Source organism: Ceratotherium simum, chromosome 5 (assembly GCF_057802395.1).
Source record: "Ceratotherium simum simum isolate JZ-2026a chromosome 5, ASM5780239v1, whole genome shotgun sequence".
In the NCBI taxonomy this organism is placed as follows: domain Eukaryota; kingdom Metazoa; phylum Chordata; class Mammalia; order Perissodactyla; family Rhinocerotidae; genus Ceratotherium; species Ceratotherium simum.
Genome location: NC_141904.1, coordinates 44,349,204 through 44,371,584, shown reverse-complemented (window position 1 = coordinate 44,371,584; position 22,381 = coordinate 44,349,204). Strand labels below are relative to the sequence as shown.

Below are 22,381 nucleotides of genomic sequence, written 5' to 3'. Positions count from 1 at the left end.
GGGGCATCCTGAGGGTCTTACTTATCTTTGCTTTCTCAGCATCTGGCAAAGTGAAGGCAAATAGGCCCTCATAAGTGTTTGTTGAATGAGTGTGTGCATGAAATGTGATAGCATAGCAAAAATGTCACAGGAGACTTTAAAACCACGCACCAGGACACATGAGATTGTTGATCTGCCTGTAATAGGCCCTGGAGATATAATTTGCTGGAAGGTTTGCCTCAGTGGAATTTGTTTTCCAAGTGATTGGTGATTACTCACTTCATGGAAAGAACATTCTCATTGGAAGATAGGAGGCTTTTAGGTAGAGTGGAAAGAGATGAGGACTCTGGGTTTTGGTGGGTGCAGTGCAAATGCCCAGTTGTGTGACTTAGGGAATGTGAGGGTACCCTGCTAAGCTTTAGTTTCTCTCATCAGTAAATAAGGGAACTTTCTAGCTCCAGAATTTGGTGTTTCTATGTAATACTAAACTTTGTATAAAGTATACACTTTAGAGCTGTTCACTAAATATTTCCTGTTCTTCTGGATATACAGTAGGATTGTATATTCCTCCTGCCAAAGCTAGCAAAGTGTGAGCAGAAGTGATGTGAGTCACTTTGAGGTGGGAATTTTAAGAGCCAGTGTGCAATTTGCTACATTCTTTCCCCGCCTTGGTGACTGAGGAAATGTGTGTTGAGGTGGAGCCTCTATCAGCTGGCGTCTTTGAGTGACCGTGAGGATCAGAGCCCCTCAGCTGACCTGTGGTGGACGTGGAGTTTAAGTCATAAATACACCTTTCTTGTTAAGCCAGTGGGAATTTGTGCTTGTTAACTGCTATGTAACTTAACCTATTCTAATGAAAATATTATAATCAAAGTTTCTTTTCTTTTGACTCTTTAAATGGTTAATTTAAAAAAAGAATATACCTAAATTGCCACACCTCTAACTCAGGTGGATTTTCAAAATCTGTTTGTATTCTTACATATCCTTGTAAAATGGAACCTTAAAATTAGAAAACATTAAAAAATATAAATTCACATGAGTTATATTTATGTGCATATTTTATTCCCATCTTTTTTTACCTCACCCGGTTTCTCCCAAGTAGATTTATGTTGAGAACAATACAAATGCCTAACAAAGTTGTTCTTTCTACTTTGTTTTTAGGATCTCTTATATATACAGCACCAGAAATTGTGAGGGGTACTGACTTCTCCGTCTCCAGTGACCTCTGGTCTTTGGGCTGTCTGCTCTATGAAATGTTTTCAGGTGATTACTTTCTGGTTCAGTTTAAAATCAAAGCTGGACACACACAAAAGAAGGTTAAATTTGTAGTTTGCAAATATTTTACCTATATGATGTGAAAAAGCTGGTTTTTCTAAATTTTTATATATACTGATTTTGACTGAATTGCTTAGTGTCTAGGCACATGCAGATTCCTAGGAACTTTTTGACATATAGTTCTTTTTCATGATAATCATCTGGAATGTTGAGATGTGCCTAACTATTAAAAACTGTGATTATTAGTAGAAATTCTTGTAAAGGTACCTGTGACTGTGAATTATTCAGATGTGTCCAGTGGCCCATGCAGCCCTTGGATCATGGTGGTGTCCATTTGTGAATTTGTATATTTGTTAGGATGATAAGTTTTGAATTATAAAAATATAAAAATTTATGGAAAGTGGGCTTGGTGTGTACTAGGCATTCAAGAATTACTTATTGCTATATTTTTTTTTCTGTAAACTATGTAATCCTGAACTACCTGTAGTTGAGATTTATTTAGAATTATTGGTGATAGCAAACTCTTTAATTTTGCAAGTGTTCGTGTGATTTCAGGAAAACCTCCATTCTTCTCAGAAAATTATTCAGAATTAATTGAAAAGATTTTTTATGAAGATCCTTTGCCACCTATTCCAAAAGGTAGGATTTTTTTTGCTATAAATTCAGTTAGTTTACATTTTACATTGACTAAAGGTACAGTTTTATCCAAAGTCTGTTTTTCTTTTATCCAAAGTCTGATTCATAACCTCCCAAATTTATAGTTTTTAATAGTCCCAAGTTGATATTTTGAGAAATGTTATTGTTCCCTTTGCCATTTTTTTAAGATACTGAAATGGAAAACAAAATACTACTAATAGTTTCCCTCATTTACTTTATTTGTACTCATGTCTCATGTAGATTTCTGTTTAGTGTTTGAATAGGACTAAATCAGGCATTTCTCAGTCCTTATCTTGATGAATCAGAATGCTACCCTGACAAGTTTTAAAGTCTTTAAACTAGATATAGTTGTAGTATTTTAAAAGTGTTGGACTTTAATCATACAAATTGTGATTAATACAACAATCTACCTTGAACGATTTTAAGGAAAGAAAAGAAAAACAAAAGGCACAAACATAATGAAACACTTTGCTGTACATCACACAAAAAAAGTGAATCTTAAGACACATAAATGAAAACAGGACTTTTCAAAAAATAATGTTGTGGGTTTTTAACAGAAAAAAATTTTTGGACGTAAATAATAAAAGAAATAGGAATACAGAATATTTTCAGTATTTCAAGAATCATCTTAAGTGAAAAAAAACTCTTGATGTTTTAAAAATAGTCTATATTTCTTAAAACAAAAAGCTAGACTTTTTTTTCATTAACTTTGTCTTAGCTTTTGTAGAAATCAGTCGTTTCATATTTGTATAATGATGACTTCTGATTTTATTTTTTTAAATCCAGTATTGATTATTGTTTTCTCTTGTAAGTTAAAGATTTTTATGCAGAGAAGAGAAATCTGAAGATGAAGGTGTCAAAGATCTGGTCAAGATACCCCTGGTGGCCCAAGCTTGCTTATTTCGCAGGGTCTTCATCAGACTGTGGCCGTAGTGCCCGATAGCACCGTCTGTTTGGATAGCTTTGTCTCAGGGGTGCTTGGCCATGTCTTTGGCCATTGTCTTCATGGCCACTTCTTTTAACCATAGATTGATAATTTTGTCGTAGTATATATCTACCGATTTTAAAAAGATGGAACATTTGGAGATTAATGGAAGTGGACAGTATCATGATATTGTGATATTTATTATTTTCCTGTTAAAAATCTTCAAAGTAAAGAAAAGAGGGATTGCAAGTATTCTAATCATAGTATATTATAAAGCAAAGTTGATCAAGTTAAGAATGCCTCAGAAAATGAGGCATAGTTCGTAGTTGAAGACAAGGGTCTGAGTTAGTCAGGCTGGTGATCCTTACTGGGGTTATTCAATAAAGAGAAAGTTTAGGGGTTAGTCAAAACTTAGTTTTTGAGATTATGTTTTTTGTGGTCTAAGAAAAAATGTTTTTTATTTTTATGCCCCTCTCCCATTACATAGAGGCTGTAGTTGTTATTAATGAATTCAGTGTTCTCTTAAAAATAATTTATGTGCTTAAAATACTATTACTTTAAGTGTTGATGTAGCGTATGTATTCATCTACTTATTTTTTTTTTCCTTTTGGGAATTTGTGTGTAGATTCTTCTCTTCCTAAAGCTTCTTCAGATTTTATTAATTTGCTTGATGGTTTACTTCAAAAAGATCCTCAGAAAAGGTATGGATGGATGGTATTTTAATATGAATGAATAGTGGAATCTTTTTTCCTTGCATGTACTTCTAAAATAGTACTGTTCTTAATATACAAAGAGCTCTTCAAACTACCTCTTTTGTTTTTTAAAAAAAGGGAAGAAATCTGAGTTTACATTGTGTTTTCTCTGTTTGTAGGTGTTTTTAATCATGAGGAATTTTTAAAGTCAGTTTCTCTTTTAGTATGTTAAATAGTTGCCTAGTAGATTGGCAGATTTTCTTGTAACTCCCAAATCCAAGAAGTGCATTTTTTTCTGTTGCGGATTTCAGGCTAACATTGTCTTAGATGATTGAACTAGGGATGATACTGTCAAGACAGTTAATGTACTAACGACTAACTGAGTGGTGTTTTAATGTGATGTGTTTTTATGATAATCCTGTCATAATGGGGATGTCAAGCAGCAGAGTAATAGGCACAGGGTGAATTTTCTGTGTTGCAGTGACGGCAGAAAGTTAGAAAACCTTGTGGCATAGGATAGGGGAGGGCAGAGGAGGTGGGCAGTGGGGAGGGGCTCTCTCTGGCCTGGGAAACAAAAGCAACTGGTTTCTAGTTCTGGTTCTGCCACTAGGTAACTGGGGGGTTTTAGGCAAGTATTTGAGGTCTCTGCTTCAGGATGTAAAATGAAGAATAAGTTTAGTGTAGCGTATAAAATAATCCATTCTCTTTCTTCATTAAATATAACAGAAAAACTGCAGAAGGAAATGCTGATTCTTGTATAAGTTGTAGGACAAACCTCCCATGCTTACAATAGAATGCTTTTAGGATTAGTGTTATTTTGGTGGATAATCTCCCAGACATCTTTTGATAGGATACAAATATACTTTAATTTTTTTAGGACGGTATACATATCCACATTTTCACATATTTATATCCCTACATTTTATATTCTGTTGCGTAAGTTACCACTCCATAACCTAGTTTTTTCTCTTTCTGCTTAGTCATTTTAAATTGCTACAGAATGTAAATGCAATAACCTATAATAACAATAAACATTTACAGTGCTTCTTGATTTAGAATATCTTATACACTGCTACAGTAAATATCCTTTTGTGTATTTTTTATTGTTTTTGTTCACTTAGGCAGTTATCTCCTTTGGATAAATTTTTCAAAGTGAGTTGCTGGCCAAAGGCTAAGAACATTAAAAAGTCTGATGCATTTGCTGCGTTCTAGGAGCATGTGCTGGTTTATACTTCCAGCAACATTAGAAAGCTCCTTCCCTCCCACCATTACCTACAGTGGGCTTTGTTGATCTTATAAATTTTTGTCAATCTAATGGATGAAAAAGAAATTCCATTTTATTGGCAATTTTTATTTCTCTGTTAGTGAATTTTAAGAGCCCTTTGTATAAAAGGGATATTAAATATTGCAAATTCTTTCTCTATCATTTGTGTTTTGATTTTGATCGAAGTAGTTTTTATTTCAATACAGAAATTTTGAATAGGTAAATTAATCAAATATAAATATTTTCTTTTTTGTTTTTAAATTTCAGTCAGGCTTAACCATTCTCAGTCTGATGAGTATACTTAGAGGTATATACTCTATTAGTAGTAAAACTTAATGCTGTGAAAGTGAGTCTGGGTTTTGGATACATACAGCCTGAAGTCATTTTGATGTGAGTGAACTAGCTAGATAACATTTTGACTCCTAAACAGAGGTGTGGTTTTGTATGAGGCTGATACATGAGGCTGATATTCTTGTTTATTTCTGAATAAAGTTCTAAAAGTGAAGTTCCAAAAATTAAATGTGTGAAATAGGCAGGGCACCTAGAATAATCTAGCCTCTCTTGGGACATAAAGGATGACAAAATTGTAGATTGATAATATCTGATATATTTACTCTAAAATTTTAGATTATTTACAGACTCCCTTCAAAGACTGTTCTGAGAACCCAAAGGCTCCCCGGAATGTGAACCTGAGACTTCTAATACTTAGTTGTCAGACTCTTTTATTCTGTACCGTTTAAGACTTCTGAATTATTTTTTCTGGTGTTGCTGCCTAAGAGAGATAAATTGCATACTAAAAGGAAAGGGTAAAGTGTGAAACAATTGCAGAGGTACATTTATATAGAGATGTATAAATTGTAAAATCTGATATATGTAACTGGGACATGTCCTGGGAATTCTGTATGGTAAAACATGTTAAAATAGAATTTTAACATTTATGTTTTATAAAGGTTAACTTGGGCAGGCCTACTACAGCATTCATTTTGGAAGGATGCTTTCACTAGAAAAGATCAGGACTCAAGCACTGAGGATTCCGACGTCAGGTAGTATAAGCTTATCTTTGTGTGTGGGGCATGGTTATTAAACACTCATTCCCATTACTATTCTAATAATGCAGCATCAATGATATGAATTTCTATGCTTTCATTATCAGAGAAAATCAAGCATTTGTTTAATTAAGAGTTGCTTAAAGAGTTTAGTCATGATATTTTTATGTTCTTGATTTTGCTCATTTTCTGATCAGCTGTTTGTTCTCCAGTCAGTGATTTAGGATGATAGTCATTGGTTCTGTTTACCAGATATAACTAATTTCCCACTTACAAGCACATGGTAGGATCTCATTTCCTCCTTTTAAGTTAGATGTGGTCATGTGACTTGCTTTGACTAATGAAATGTAAATAGAATAGATGTGTGTTATTTCTGGATAGGAACTTTAAGAGCCAGTATGTGATTTGCCACATTTCTTCAGGAGCATTTCTTCCTCCTGATGAGGTAATTGGGAAGAAAATGTCCAAATAGAGTTGCTGTCAGGCTGGGTCTTTAGTGACTACAATGAGCATAGCTTTCCTGCCAGCCTTCAATGGCTATGTGAATGAGTGAGACATAGAGTTATGAGATTTATCTAAGCCACTAGGATTTGTGGGATGTGTGTTACCACAGCATAACCTGGCCCATCCTGAATGATATACTTTATTTTTATTATAAAATCTTCTTAGCCCAGGATACTTACAAAAGTGGTGGTATTTTGGAAAGAACAAGGTGAGAAGTAGTTAGATAGAGGTCAAGTCCTGATAATTGACTTTTTCCCCCTCAACTCGTTCAGTAGTAAATGGTTGTCTGATTCTTAATTTTAGTCTTGGCAAATTCAGTGTATTGGATAGAGAAGTCTGATTCTATTTGAGGTCTCTCTCAAACTTTGGCTTCTGTGATCCAGTGAGGTTGAACTGTGTGCTCACCATTGTATTAGGTGTACTCACCATTGTATTAGGTGTACTCACCATTGTATTAGGCTCTATGGGAACCACAGAAAACTGGGCTCTGGTCCTGATCTGTCAGTGTCAGCAAGTCATGGAACACCTCTGACCTTAGTTTGTCATCTTTCTTTTTAATTCTTATGCCTTTTATTTCTTTTTCTTGCCTTATAGCCCTTGCTAGGACTTTTCAGTAAGATATTGAATCAGGAGTGATGAAAGTGAACACCTTTGCCTGGTGTCTGATTTTAGGACGAAAGCATTCAGCTTTTCCTTATTAAGTATGATGAGCTGGAGGCTTTTGCAGCTGTTCTTTTTCAGTTTGAATGTTGAATTTTGTCTAAGCCTTTTTGTATCAGTTGATATGATCATGTGGTTTTTCTTCTTTATACTCTCATTATGGAGTCATACATAAATTGGTTTTCAAATATTGAACCAGCCTTGAATTCCCACAAGAAACCCCACTTTGTCATGGTATATTATTTTTATGTCTTCCTGGATGTGTTTGGGGCCTAGTGGCAGGAGGACGGCAAGAGAGAGAAAAAAGGAGAGCAGAGCAACAGGGATTTGCCTCACATTCTTAGCTGTGATCAGAATAGCTCTCTGGTTAGAGAAGAGGAGGCCCCTCCCTCAGAGTTTTAGGCACTGGCTGGAAGCTGCTGCTGTCCCCAGCCAGCTGCTGCAGGATTGCCTGGAGGCTGGAGCAGGACGAAATGGAAAAAGAAAAAAAAACTAGAGGATTTCCGCTGCTCTGACCCTGAGGGCTCCCCTTTCTTGTTCCTTGGAACAGAAATAGAGGGCTTCTCTTGAGGCTCCTTCTGTCTGTACTCACCTTTGAGTCCAGGTTGGGCAGTACTGGAAGGGAGAAAATAAAAGGGAAACCCACTGCTGGTTAACTGGTACTTCAAGTTCTGGTTTACTTCCCCAATATGCCCACTGCCATTTATTTTTCAGGGATAAGGTTTATAGACTTCTTAGTATATACATGCGGTGTATAGTTTAATTATCTTTTCCAGCCTCTTGTTCTATACAGAAAACGATACAGAGCTCCCAAATAAGTTTGATTCTGTTGGCTTTCTCTTGTTGAACAGCAGAAACATGATGGAGTCTTCTGGTACACAAGATTCCAAGGAGCTTTTGAAGAGCCCTCAGAGTGGACAAGCAAAAGGGGAGAAGAGTGGTCAGCGACTAAGTCACTCTTTCAGACTGGGTGAGCTTTCACTGGAGCACGTTCATGCTGCTTAGGATGCTATTTCTGAGAGTTCTTAGTTTGTCTTATCTTTCTCTTCAAATCTCTGTCTGCCTTATGCCCTGCTCATCATGTTTTTCTTCCTTTGTGGATAACGTTTAACTTTCCTGCCACAGAAAATCCAACGAAGTTGCGGCCTAAGAGTACTCTTGGGGGTCAGCCGAGTGAGTCCATGTTTCTTCTCAGGTATGTAAAATGACGGAGCAGTAAGGAGTCCATGGGAGACGAAAGTTAAATCTTCTCAAAGCATTTATTGTCCTGGTGGCAAACCATATTTCACAAAGAGAAAGGGCAGATATGAATGCCAAATTCCAGTGTCACTCTCGGCTTTCAAAGTCACCATTAAGTGCTAGCCAATGGAATGTAGATTTTGCTATGTATTTTAAAAAAGTTTTAACAAAACCACCTTATCTTTCCTATTTATAAGGGTTAAACCTTTTCATTTTGTACTTTCGCTTCAAATAGAATTGAATTTAAAATTTCGGAAGTCCAGCTTCTTTGTTGGATGTAGACTTATAGAAAAGAACATGTGTTTTTCTTCAAATGTTGTTGTATATGGAGGCTTAAACAATGTTTATTATTTCAATGAAATCATTGAAATAATAAAAGATCAGAACAGTATTTTAATGTGATTGAAAAATGTATTTAAAAATTTAATAATACATAAATATTGTGTTATATTTTATTTATGGTTTTAGTCTCATAGAGAAATAGTTTTATTTAATTACATAGGGGTTATAACAATAAACTAAAATTTTTTGATTTGTTTTACCCGTATTGAAATATAAAATATGTTAAATTTATTTACCTACATCTTAGGCGTTTGAAATTCAGTTTTTAAAAAACTTTGGATAATCTTTGGCATCTTTTGTGAGCTAAGTAAGTACTTGTTTAATGAATGAATAAATAGATAAGTGAAAGAGAGGTGAGAATCCTGATATTTGGAAATTTGAAAGAATTTATTAAAAAAGACCCTAATGATTTGAGTGGGAGAATTTCTTAAAATGTGAAAAACTCAAAATCAGAGACCCAAGAGTAATGGAGTGACCTATAGAATATGGCAACCATTTGTAGGTGCAGGAGGAATCATTGTAAATAGATGCATATGAAAACTTACTTGTTACTTATCTTAAATAGGTACCAAGGTAATTTTCCATTTCAAAATTTTGTGAAACAAAATTGTAAATATTTTTCATCCTTTGTAGAATATTTGCTCTATTTTATTATGTTAATCCTGCCTACACCAGCAGGCATTTAAAAAATCTTAAAATCAATGTCTTAAGGTTTCTAGTTAAAACAAAATACTGTATATAGCATAGAAACTATAGTCAGGAAATTGCTTTAAAAACTGTTACAAAAATAATAGTGTCATATAAACACAAATTAGAGTTTAAACTTTTTTTATATACGAGATCACATAGAATCACCATATTCTACCATTTTTCATGAGATGTGTTTTTTCCCAGAAAATAGGAATCAGAAGGTAAAGTTCTAAAATCTGAAAAACGTTAACTGGTGTGTATTTTTCAGTTCTCGTCCTACTCCAAGAACTAGCACTGCAGTGGAATTAAGTCCTGGTGGAGATATGAGTCAGAATTCACCACAGAAGACCTCTCCTTTGACCGAGGTGAGCAGAGATGGAATTTGTTTTCTACATAAGATATAGAGACTTAGAAGAACAATTGCAAGTTGATCTCTGAACTATGTTCATAATTACAAAATTTACAATTAAGTCATCTTCGTTGATTATCATTGGTTTTCCTAGTAAGTACTCTTAAGAGAATTGCTTCACAGTTGTTTTTCTGATAACAGCTATATTCAGATATAGTTGTCATACTGTGTAATTCACCCATTTAAAGTGTACAATTTAATGGCTTTTAGCATATTCACAGAGTTATGTAACCATCACCACAGTCAATTTTAGGCTGCTCTCATCATCCCACAAAGAAACTCTATACCCATTAGCAGTCATTCTCCTATTTTCCCCCAATTTCTCTCCCCTCTCACCCTAGGCAACCACTAATCTTACTTTCTGTCTTTATAAATTTGCGTATTATGGACATTTCATGTAAATGGAATAATATAATATGTGATCTTTTGTGACTGGCTTTTTTCACTTAATATAATGTTTTTAAGATTCATCCAAATTGTAGCCTGTATCAGTAGTATATTCCTTTTTATTGCCAAATAATATTCTATTGTATATACCACATTTTATTTTTCCGTTCATCAGCTGATGAACATTTGGGTTTCCACCTTTTGGCTATTATGAATAATGCTGCTATGAATGTTTGTGTACATGTTTTTGTGTGGGCATATGTTTTAATTTCTCTTTATATCACAGGAGTAGCATTGCTGCATCATATGGTAACTCTATGTCTAACCTTTTGAAGAACTGCCAAACTGTTTTCCAAAGCAGCTGTGCCATTTTACATTCTCACCAGTGATGTATGCGAGTTGCTGTTTTTACACGTCCTTACCAAAACTTGTTATCGTCTGTCTTTCTTTTTTTTAATTGTGCTAAAATGTACATTACATAAAATTTACCGTTTTAACTATTGTTAAGTGTACAGTTCGGTGGCATTAAGTACATTCATGTTGTTGTGCAGCCATTACCACTATCCATCTCCAGAACTTTTTCATCATCCCAAACTGAAACTCTTTACTCACTAAATAATAACTCCCTGTTTCCCTCTTCCCCCAGCCCTGGCAACTACTATTCTACTTTCTGCCTCCATAAATTTGCCTAGTAACCTCATATAAGTGGAATCATACAATATTTGTCATTTTGTGTCCGGTTTATTTCACTTAGCATAACATCTTTAAGGTCCATCCATGTTGTATCATGTATTAGAATTTCATTCCTTTTTAAGGCTGAATAATGTTCCACTGTGTGTGTATACCAATTTACTCATTCATCTTTCGATGGACACTTGCGTTGCTTCAACGTTTTGGCTATTGTGAATAATGCTGCATTGTCTCTTTTTTATTATAGCCATACTAGTGGGTGTGAAATTGTATCTCATTGTGGTTTTGATTTGCATTTCCCTGATGGCTAATAATGTTGAGCATTTTTTCATGTGCTTATTGGCCATTCGTATATCTTCTTTGGAAGAATGTCTATTTAAACCCTTTGCCCATTTATTGAGTTGTGAAAATTCTTTATATATTCTAGATACGTGATTTGTAAATCTTTTCTCCCAATCTGTGGGTTGTCTTTTCACTTTCTTGATCGTGTCCTTTGAAGCACAAAAATTTTTATTTTGATGTAGGTCAGATTATTTTTTTTGTGTGTGTGTTTGTTGTTGCTTGTGCCTTTGGTGTCATAATTTAGAAACCATTGCCTACTCAATAGGTTATGCCTATACTTACTTAGCTCTTACATTTTAGGTTTTTAGTCCATTTTGAGTTAATTTTTATATATGGCATGAGGTAGAGGGTCCAGCTTCATTGTTTTGCATGTGGATGTCGGGTTATCTCAGCACCATTTGTTGAAAAGACTATTCTTTTCTCATTTAATCGTCTTCACATTCCTGTTGAATATCAATTGACTGTAAATGTGAAGGTTTGTTTCTGGACTTTCAGTTCTATTCCATTGATCTATATGTCTTTCCTCATGCTACTAGCACACTGTCTTGATCACTATAGCTTTTTAGTAAGTTGTGAAGTTAGGAAGTATGATTCCTCCAATTTTGTTCTTTTTCAAGGTTGTTTTGGCTCTTCTGGGTCCCTTGCATTTCCATATGAACTTTAGGATTAGTTTTTCGATTTCTGCAAAGAAGCCAGCTGGGATTGTGATAGCAATTGCGTTGAATCTGTGGGTCAGTTTGGGGAGTATTGCCATCCTAACAATGTAAAGTTTTCCTCCAGGAACACGGGATGTCTTTCTGTTTCTTATTATTTCTTTCAGTCATAATTGTTTTGAATGCAGAAATATTTTGAATTAAAAAAGTTTTCCAAGTTATCTTTTATTGTACTTATTACTTGATGGATATACTTGCTTTTAGTTGTTACTGTAATTTTTATGTAATGTGAAATGCATTTGGACCATGTGAAACTTATTTCTGTATTGAACTGAAATGTAAATGGGTAATAATTAAATCTCACTTTGCTAAAAATTGTTTAGTTATATGTGAGATGGCAAATTAGCTTAAAAGTAAAATATGCGTTCTGAAATGCGTTAGATGTTGAATCTCTTCTGGCAGATGGTTATTGTAGAGGAGCATATGTAATCATTTTATTGAGAATATTCAAGCAGTAATTATGTAAGTACTATAAGGGAGTTTATGTTATAATTTTTTAAATACGTTTTTTCAGTTACAAAAATTACATAATAACTGTAGAAAACTTGGAAAATGTAGACAAGAACAAAGAAAATTAAAAAACTACTTATAATTTAATTACCTGGAGTAACCACTGATTACATTTTGGTATCCCTACTTCTGGTTCTATATGTATATGTTCATTTCCAAACAAGGGAACATAATTTTACAACTTAATTTTTTTCATTTAGTAAATGAGATCTCGTTGCAATTTTTGGTTACTTAGTTTACTCTTGAGCATTTTATTCTATTTAATTGTTCATTTTTTGTTATTGTGAATGGGATATTTCATTTTTATAACCTGTTATTTGTGCATACAGTTTATATATAGGAAATTAATTTTTACATATAAATTTTCTAGTTGGTCTACCTTACTAAATCTTATATTATTTTGATAATTTTTCAGTTGATTCATTTTGGCTTTTCTTGCAAGTCTTTTTGTGTTGAAAGTCCATATTCTTTTATTTTTTTGAGGAAGATTGGCCCTGAGCTAACGTCTGTTGCCAATCTTCCTCTTTTTCTTTTTTCTCCCCAAAGCCCCAGTACATAGTTGTATATCCTAGTTGTAGGTCCTTCTGATTCTTCTTGTGGGACGCCACCTCACCATGGCTTGATGAGAGGTGAGTAGGTCCACGCCCAGGATCTGAACTGGTGAACCCTGGGCTGCTAAAGTGGAACACGGAACTTAACTGCTATGCCACCAGGCCGGCCCTGAAAGTCCGTGTTCTTAAGCATTTTTTGGCCAGTTATTTTATTGAGGTCATAATGGTTTATGACATTGTGTAAATTCAGGTGTACATCATTATGTATCAGTTTCTGTATAGACTGCATCGTGCTCACCACCAGTAGTCTAATTTTTATCTGTCACCATACATAGGTGCCCATTTACCCCTTTTGCCCACCTCCTGACTTCCTTCCTCTCTGGTAACCACTAATCTGTTTTCTTTATCCATGTGTTTGTTTATCTTCCACATATAAGTGAAATCATTCAGTATTTATCTTTCTCTGTCTGGCTTATTTTGCTTAACATCATACCTTCAAGGTCCATCCATGTTGTTGCAAGTGGGATGATTTTGTCTTTTTTTATGGATGAGTAGTAATCCATTGTATATATGTACCACATCTTCTTTATCCATTCATCAGTTGATGGGCACTTGGGTTGCTTCCACATCTTGGCTATTGTGGATAATGCTGCAATGAGTGTCTTTGAATTGTTGATTTCAAGTTCTTTGGATAAATATTCATTAGTGGGATAGCTGGATTGTATGGTATTTATATTTTTAATTTTTTGAGAACTCTCCATACTGTTTTCGATTAGTGGCTGCACCAGTTTGCATTCCAACCAGCAGTGTATGAGGGTTCCCTTTTCTCCACATCCTCTCCAACATTTATTATTTTTTGTCTTGGTAATTATAGCCATGCTGACAGGTGTAAGGTGATATCTTATTGTAGTTTTGATTTACATTTCTCTAATGATTAGTGATGTTTAACATCTTTTCATGTACCTGTTGACCAACTGTATATCTTCTTTGGAAAAATATCTGTTCATATCCTCTGCCCATTTTTTGATCAGGTTGTTTTTTTGTTGTTGTTGAGTTGCATGAGTTCTTTGTATATTTTGGAAATTAACCCCTTGTTGGATATATGATTTGCAAATATTTTCTCCCAGTTGGTAGGTTGTCTTTTTGTTTTGTTCCTGGTTTACTTTGCCTAGCAGAAGCTCTTTAGTCTGGTGTAGACTCATTTGTTTATTTTTTTTCTTTTGTTTCCCATGCCTGAGTAGACATGGTATTCAAAAAGATGCTGCTAAGATTGATGTCAAAGCCTATATTTTCTTCTAGAATTTTTATGGTTTCAGGTCTTACCTTCAAGTCTTTAATCTATTTTGAGTTAATTTTTGTGTATGGTGTAAGATAATGGTCTACTTTCATTCTTTTGCATGTGGCTGGTCCCGTTTCCCCAAAACGGTTTACTGAAGAGACTTAGCTTTCTCCATTGTATGTTCTTGGCTCCTTTGTGGAAGATTAGCTGTCCACAGAGTGTGGTTTTATTTCTGGGCTTTCAATTCTGTTCCATTGATCTATGTGTCTGTTATTGTGCTAGTACCGTGCCCCTTTGATTACTATAGCTTTATAGGATATTTTGAAGTCAAAGATTGTGATGCCTCCAGCTTTGTTCTTTTCTCTCAGGATTGCTTTGGCTATTCAGGGTCTTTTGTGGTTCCATATAAATTTTAGGATTCTTTGTTCTATTTCCATGAAGAATGTCATTGGGATTCTGATTGGGATTGCATTGAATCTGCACTTTGCTTTAGGTAATATGGACGTTTTAACTATGTTTATTCTTCCAATCCACGAACATGTCTTTATGCCATTTCTTTATGTCATCTTTGATTTCTTTCAATAATGTCTTATAGTTTTCAGAATATAGGTCTTTCACCTCCTTGGTTAAATTTATTCCTAGATATTTTATTCTTTTTGTTGTGATTGTAAATGGGATTATATTCTTGAGTTCTCTTTCTACTAGTTCGTTATTAGTGTATAGAAATGCAACTGATTTTTATAAGTTGATTTTGTACCCTGCAGCTTTGCTATAGTTGTTGATTATTTTTCATAGTTTTCTGATGGATTCTTTAGGGTTTTCTGTATACAGAATCATGTCATCTGCAAACAGTGAGAGTTTTTTTTTTTTTTTTTTTGAGGAAGATTAACCCTGAGCTAACATCTGTTGCCAATCCTCCTTGTTTTGCTGAGGAAGATTGGCCCTGGTCTAACATCTGTGCCCATCTTCCTCTACTTTATATGGGATGCCACCACAGCATGGCTTGATAAGCAGCGCGTCAGTCTGCCCCCAGGATCTGAACCTGTGAACCCCGGGCTGCCAACGTGAAGTGCGTGAACTTAACCACTACGCCACTGGGCCGGCCCCAGTGAAAGTTTCATTTCTTCCTTTCCAATTTGGATTCCTTTTATTTCTTCTTCTTGCCTAATTACTCTGGCCAACACCTCAAGTACTATGTTGAATCGGAGTGGCGAGACTGGCATCCTTGTCTTGTTCCTGTTCTCAGAGGGCTGGCTTTTAGTTTTTCACTGTGAAGTATGATGTTGGCTGTGGGTTTGTCATGTATGGCCTTTATTATATTGAGGTACTTTCCTTCTATACCCATTTTATTGAGAGTTTTTATCATAAATGGATATTGGATCTTGCTAAATGCTTTCTCTGTGTCTGTTGAGATGTTCATGTGATTTTTATTCCTCATTTTGTTAATGTGGTGTATCACATTGATTGATTTGCGGAAGTTGAACCATACTTGTGTCCCTGGTATAAATCCCACTTGATCGTGATGTATGATCCTTTTAATGTATTGCTGTATGCGGTTTGCCAGTATTTTGTTGAGGATTTTTGCAACGATGTTCATCAGCAATATTGACCTATAATTTTCCTTCTTTGTGCTGTCCTTGCCTTGTTTTGGTATCAGGGTAATGTTGGCCTCATAGAATGAGTTAGGAAACGTTCCGTCTTCCTCAGTTGTTTGGAATAGTTTGAGAAGGATAGGTATTAAATCTTCTTTGAATGTTTGGTAGAATTCTACAGAGAAGCCATCTGGTCCTGGACTTTTGTTTTTGGGAGGTTTTTGATTACTGTTTCCGTCTCTTTACTTGTGATTGGTCTATTCAAATTCTCTATTTCTTCTTGATTTATATGACTTTTTGGGAGGTTGTATGAGTCTAAGAGTATATCCATTCCTTCTAAGTTATCCAATTTGTGGGCATATAGTTTCTCATAGTATTCTCTTATAATCCTTTGTATTTCTGTGGTATCTGTTGTAATTTCTCCTCTTTCATTTCTAATTTTATTTATTTGAGCCTTCTCTCTTTTTTTCTTAATGCGTTCTGTCTTAGGGTTTGTCAATTTTGTTTATCTTCTCAAAGAACCAGGTCTTAGTTTCATTGATTCTTTCTACTGTTTTTTAGTCTCTATTTCATGTATTTCTGCTCTAATTTTTATTATTTCCCTCCTTCTGCTGACTTTGGGCTTTGTTTGTTCTTCTTTTTCTAGTTTTGTTAGGTATAGTTTAAGATTATTTATTTGGTATTTTTCTTGTTTGTTGAGGTGGGCCTGTATTGCTGTGAATTTCCCTTTTATAAGCACTTTTGCTGCATCCCGTTAGAGTTGGTATGTTGTATTTTCATTTGTCTCCAGGTATTTTTTAATTTCTCTTTTGATTTCTTCGTTGATCTAATGGTTGTTCAGTAGCATTTTGTTTAGTCTCCACATATTTGTGACTTTGCTGGCTTTTTTCTTGTAGTCGATTTCTAGTTTCATAGCATTGTTGTTGGAAAAGGTGCTTGAGATGATTTCAATCTCCTTAAATTTATTGAGGCTTGCCTTGTTTCCCAACATATGGTCTGTCTTTGAGAATGTTCCATGTGCACTTGAGAAGAATGTGTATTCTGCTGTTTTTGGATGGAATACTCTATATGTATTTATTAAGTCCATCTGATTTAGTGTTTCATTTAAATCCACTATTTCCTTGTTGACTTTCTGTCTGGATGATTTATCCATTGATGTAAGTGGGGTGTTGAGATCCCCTACTATAATTGTATTGCTGTTAATTTCTCCCTTTAGGTCTGTTAATAGTTGCTTTATATACTTTGGTGCTCCTGTGTTAGGTGCATATATGTTCCTAAGTGTTATGTCCTCTTGGTGGAAAGTCCCTTTTATCATTATATACTGCCCCTATTGGTCTTGCATTGTCTTTTTTATCTTGAAGTCTGCTTTGTCTGATATAAGTATGGTAACACCTGCTTTCTTTTCTTTGCCATTAGCTTAGAGTATTGTCTTCCATCCCTTCACTCTACACCTATGTTTGTCTCTAGAGCTGAGCTGTGTTTCCTGGAGGCAGCATATTGTTGGGTCTTGTTTTTTAATCCTTCCAGCTACTCTGTGTCTTTTGATTGGAGAATTCAATCTGTTTACATTTAGAGTGATTATTGGTATATGAGGGCTTAATACTGCCATTTTATCTCTTGTTTTCCAGTTGTTCTGTATTTCTGTTGTTTCTCTTCCTTTGTATTTCTGACTGCCATTTCAGTTTGGTGGTTTTCTCAGTTTTCTCTTTATTTATGAATTGTGGCTCTGCTCTGATTTTTTGTTTAGTGGTTACCATGAGGTTTGTATAAAGATCTCGTAGTTGAGATAGTCCGTTTTCTGGTAGCCTCTTATCTCCATTAGCCTAAGAAGGTTCCATCCCTTTCCTCTTCCTCTTGAGTTATTGTTGTCACAAATTATTTTGTATTCTGTTGTGAGTTTGTGACTAATTTGAAGTGTTTATAGTTACTTTTGATGCTTTCCTTCCCTTTTTCTTTTTTTGTGAGGAAGATTAGCCCTGAGCTAACATCTCTTGCCAATCCTCCTCTTTTTGCTGAGGAAGACTGGCTCTGGGCTAACATCCATGCCCATCTTCCTCCACTTTATATGGGATGCCGCCCAGCATGGCTTGACAAGCAGTGCATCAGTGCGCGCCCAGGATCTGAACCTGCGAGCCCCAGGCCGCCGCAGCAGAGCATGTGCACTTAACCACTATGCCACCGAGCTGGCCCCTTCCTTCCCTTTATCTTTTAAGTTATAATTAAATATTTGCTACCCTGTTCTGAAAGAGAATTGCAGTTTTCTGATTTTGTCTATTTGTTTCCTTGCTCAAAACTTTGTAAACCTTTGCCTTTTCGTTTCAGGTATAAGGGCATCCTTGATCATTTCTTGTAGGGGAGGTCTAGAGGTGATGAACTCCCTCAGCTTTTGTTTATCTGGGAAAGCTTTTATTTCTCCATCGTGTCTGAAGGATAGTTTTGCTGGATAGAGTATCCTTGGCTGAAAGTTTTTGTCTTTCAGTATTTTGAATATATCATTCCATTCTCTCCTAGCCTGTAAAGTTTCTGCTGAGAAATCCACTGAAAGCCTGATAGGGGTTCCTTTGTAGATTATTTTCTTCTGCCTTGCTGCCCTGGATATTTTTTCTTTGTCACTGACTTTTGCCAATTTTACTATTATATGCCTTGGAGAAGGTCTTGTTGCGTTGATGTAATTTTTTTATGCTATAATCTTAACTTTATATTGAATATTTTGTAAAGCAGAAATAAATTGATTAGTGTTTGGTGGATGAAAGATTAAAAACCATGCTGATAATTGCAAAACTGGGTTTGCCTCATCGTAGTTTAGAACATCAAACTATAGAAGATCTGTTTTCTAGTCCTAACCAGCCTTTGTGGTAAACCTGAGTGAGTCAGTTACTCTCTCTGAGCCTTCTGTTTGTCATCTGTAAAAATGGGAATAATGAGACATATGGTTTAGGGTTTTTGTGATGATCAAATGAGACTATCTGTGAAAGTGTTTTGAATAGCAGTTGAGGTACATTGATATAGGTGACCTTTTTCAGTGGTGTTTTACCTCGCATCTTATTCGCTCAGTCTTTTAAAGCTCTTCGTTAGTTACAGAAACAAAGTCTAATTTTTGTTCTTGTTTCAGATTACAAGTGGACACCTGAGTCAGCAGGATGTGGAATCCCAGATGAGAGAGCTTATCTACATGGACTCAGATCTTGTTGTCACCCCAATTATTGACAATCCAAAGGTGCGGAAAGATGCCCTAAGAACCAAGGGCTGAGTCTTAGACTTCACTGAGGGCAGAAATCTGGGTGATATTTTCCGTCTAAATATTTTTTGCCTAATTTTTTTTGCTGATCCTCTTGTCTGCTTTTATTTCACTCATGCCACATGTCTGCATTTCTGACTCCCACCCTGTCTGTAACCCTCTCTTCTTCCTGCATTGCCTTCCACTTCACTGGAGTGGTGAGTTTTCTTCCTCTTGTGCATTAGCTCTGCCTCTTATCAGTCCATCTGCTGAGGAGTGGCTGCTGACTTCTACACCTGAGACCTTAGCCCTCAGTTCCTTCATTTCTCCACATGTACTTAGGTGAATTACTCCAAATATTCTAGTAGCTGATGTGCTACGAAGGCATTTATCAGTGAGCACTGATCACCAGGCTGGGGTGGGTGGGCAGATCACAGAGACCATACCCTGTCACAGGTTGTCAAGACTGCAGGGTAGACAGTGGGAAGACACTGGGAGCTTGGGGAGTCGTGGTTCATAATGCTCTTCTAACCTAGTGTGATTTTTTTTGCCTCACGTCTTTTGGACTGTAATACTGTATTTCTAGGGGATGATGAGTACTCTCCTTGAAAAACAATTCATTTCTCATTCCTTCTGTTTTCTTTTGATTTCCAGTCTCCAACATGCTCACATTTCACCTCCTAGTCTGTATTTTAATTTTCTTGTTTTTTTTTAAATTTTTTTTCTGTGTTAATTTATGATGGTTTCCTCTCATCTCATTGGAGAGCATTAGTTTAGAACAAATGATTTCTTGGCTGCATTTTTGTTGACTAGATTAACAACAATTAATATAGATTACTCAGCTGTTTTTTATAGTGGAGCTAATTCTTTTTATGAGTTTAGATCTCTGGCAGAGTAACTACACATCATGCCAAATTTAATGTGTAATGGGGCATTTTCTCAGTGGACCTTCTAGAACAATTTGTGATATCTTTTGACCATATTCTCTCTATATTTCTTCTTATAACTGCACTTAGTTGTGGAAACCTTAGCCAGTAGCAGTTTTTTTTTTTTTAACTTTTAATTTTGAACTAATTTTAGACTTACAGGATAGGTTCAAAAATAGAGTTTCTGAATACCTTTTACCCAGCTTCTCCTAATGTTAACATCTCACAGGATTATAGTATAACCAGGGAATTAGCAAAACCAGGGAATTAACACTGGTACTGTGCTATTAACTAATCTACTAAACTTATTTGAATTTTACCAGTTGTGCTGCTGATGTCCTTTTTCTGTTCCAGGATCCCATGGTACAGTTAGTTGTTATGATTCTTTACTCTCTTACCGTCTCTCCTTGTCTTTCATGGCCTTGTGGTAATTTCTCAACCTCCTTGTCTTTCATGACCCTGACACTTTGAAGTGGTCAGATATTTTATACACTGGTCAGGTATTTTCTAGAATGTCCCTCAGGTTGGGTTTTTCTAAAGGTTTCTTCTGATTACAATGAGATTATGCATTTTTGGCAAGAATACTACCAGCAAAGGTTTTTTTTTTTTTTTTTTTTTTGTGAGGAAGATCAGCCCTGAGCTAACAGCTGCCAATCCTCCTCTTTTTGCTGAGGAAGATTGGCCCTGGGCTAACCTCTGTGCCCATCTTCCTCCACTTTTTATGGGACACTGCCACAGCATGGCTTGACAAGCAGTGCGTCAGTCCATGCCTGGGATCCAAACCCGTGAACCCCGGGCCGCCCGAAGTGGAGCATGAGAACTTAACTGCTACGCCACCGGGCCGGCCCCAGCAAAGGTGTTTCAAATGATCTACAGAGAGATTTTGGAGAAGTTAGACATAGAAATGATGGTTGAATTTTTTATTAAAAGTCTCAAGATGGAGTACCCTGGCTGTTCCAAACTCATGGATCCAACTACATGTTTTCTTCACTTTCCTCAAAAAAATTGTGTACTTTCCTGTTCAGGCTGTTACAGCCTCCTAGTGTCTTCTCTCATTCAACCATCAAGTCCTGACCATTCTTTGAGACCTCAGCCCACCTTCTACCTCTTCCATAAACTTTGTCCTGACCACATCAGCCTAAAGTGCTTGCTGCATTCTCTAATATTAAAAAAAAACTGTCTGTGAAATATTTTGTCTGTAATTATGTCATGCCTGATTTGCATTGTTACCTAAATATTTTATGTTTTTAAAAAAATTTTTAACAAATGTTTGTCTTATTCACCAGAGTATCAGCTCTCTGACAGTAGGATCATGTCTTTTATATCTTTATATCCTCCTTAACACTTAGCATAGTACCTCACCCTGGCAGTACCCAATAAATATTTGTTGAATGACTGATTTTCTAACCTAGAGGTAAGTTAGCTTAAGTGTAAGCCAAGATAGGGTGACTCTTTTCTGTGAAGACTTATTTTATTGCAGGTATCAATTGAAATGGTTTTTTTATAAATTATTATCCATATTTGTATATTTTAATCTGAAAGGGCACCGTTGAATTCTTATTCTTTTTGGTGACAAATTTTACAGTGTTCTTTTCTGTCCTTATTGATTTATAATCTGATATAGGAGATATATCAGGAGACAGATGTCTTTCTCAAAAGGTTTTTTTTTTTTTAACCACAGATAATGAAACAACCACCAATTAAATTTGATCCAAAAATACTGCATCTACCAGTACATTCAGGTAGGATCCTAAAAGACTTATCCAACATGTAGACACTTTGTGGACAGATACAAATATGAAATTTAATAGCAAATGGAATATTTTATTTATGAATAGCTAAATTTCTATTTTCTTGCTAACTGGCTATATTCTTGGGGCAGTGTTTTGTAAGTTATAAACAGCCTGTAATCCATTTCTGCTAGCCTTTGTCCTTACTTAACTGAGTCTGGGCTGCCCTGTATTCGTGTGGGAATTTCCAACATTTATGGTGCTCTTGTGGGTGCAGAGGGTTGGAGACCACAATGAAGAATCAAGATTCTGCTTGAGGGAAGGGGGCAGTTGAGAACAGGGCCAGATGGTTCACTTTTGTGGGGATGATGTGGGAGTGGAGATACTTAAAGCATGATTGTTACATTTCCTTTCACCTAATAGAAAGTCTTATTTAGGGTGAACATCAGAAATTTTTTTATACCTTAAATTTTGATGTATTTTGTTTGATGAGTTATGGTTTAAGCTGTTATGCTAGGTTCAGAAAAACTTCTTCATCATAGCTAGAGTAGAATCTATGATTTGAAATCAAATCAAAGTAAATTCAAAATAAAATATTCATATTTTAGTAAACTGTGTCAAGTAGAACCACTATTTATGAAAACCTAGAGAGGATTATTATCTCAAAATAATATTCCTTCCCTTTTCCCTTTTACTTTAAGTTATTTTAGGAAATTATTATGACAGTTTATTTTGTTTAAAGATGGAGATCAGCTGAAACTA

General features: G+C 35.5%; 1 protein-coding gene across 4 annotated transcripts in view; it reads left to right on the top strand.

The window, feature by feature from the left end:
* The window catches only part of ULK4 (unc-51 like kinase 4), a 533,886-nt gene that overhangs the window by 17,575 nt on the left and 493,930 nt on the right, over window positions 1-22,381 (top strand). For 3 of the 4 annotated variants that reach the window (XM_087430782.1, XM_004419552.3, XM_087430783.1), the window contains exons 6-14: window positions 1,141-1,242; window positions 1,810-1,893; window positions 3,462-3,537; window positions 5,743-5,835; window positions 7,854-7,972; window positions 8,128-8,197; window positions 9,542-9,638; window positions 18,859-18,963; window positions 21,571-21,631. In XM_087430782.1, coding sequence (XP_087286908.1) covers window positions 1,141-1,242; window positions 1,810-1,893; window positions 3,462-3,537; window positions 5,743-5,835; window positions 7,854-7,972; window positions 8,128-8,197; window positions 9,542-9,638; window positions 18,859-18,963; window positions 21,571-21,631 — 807 coding nt within the window. The remainder of the gene's footprint in view (window positions 1-1,140; window positions 1,243-1,809; window positions 1,894-3,461; window positions 3,538-5,742; window positions 5,836-7,853; window positions 7,973-8,127; window positions 8,198-9,541; window positions 9,639-18,858; window positions 18,964-21,570; window positions 21,632-22,381) is intronic. The other variant, XM_087430781.1, reaches the window with a different exon arrangement.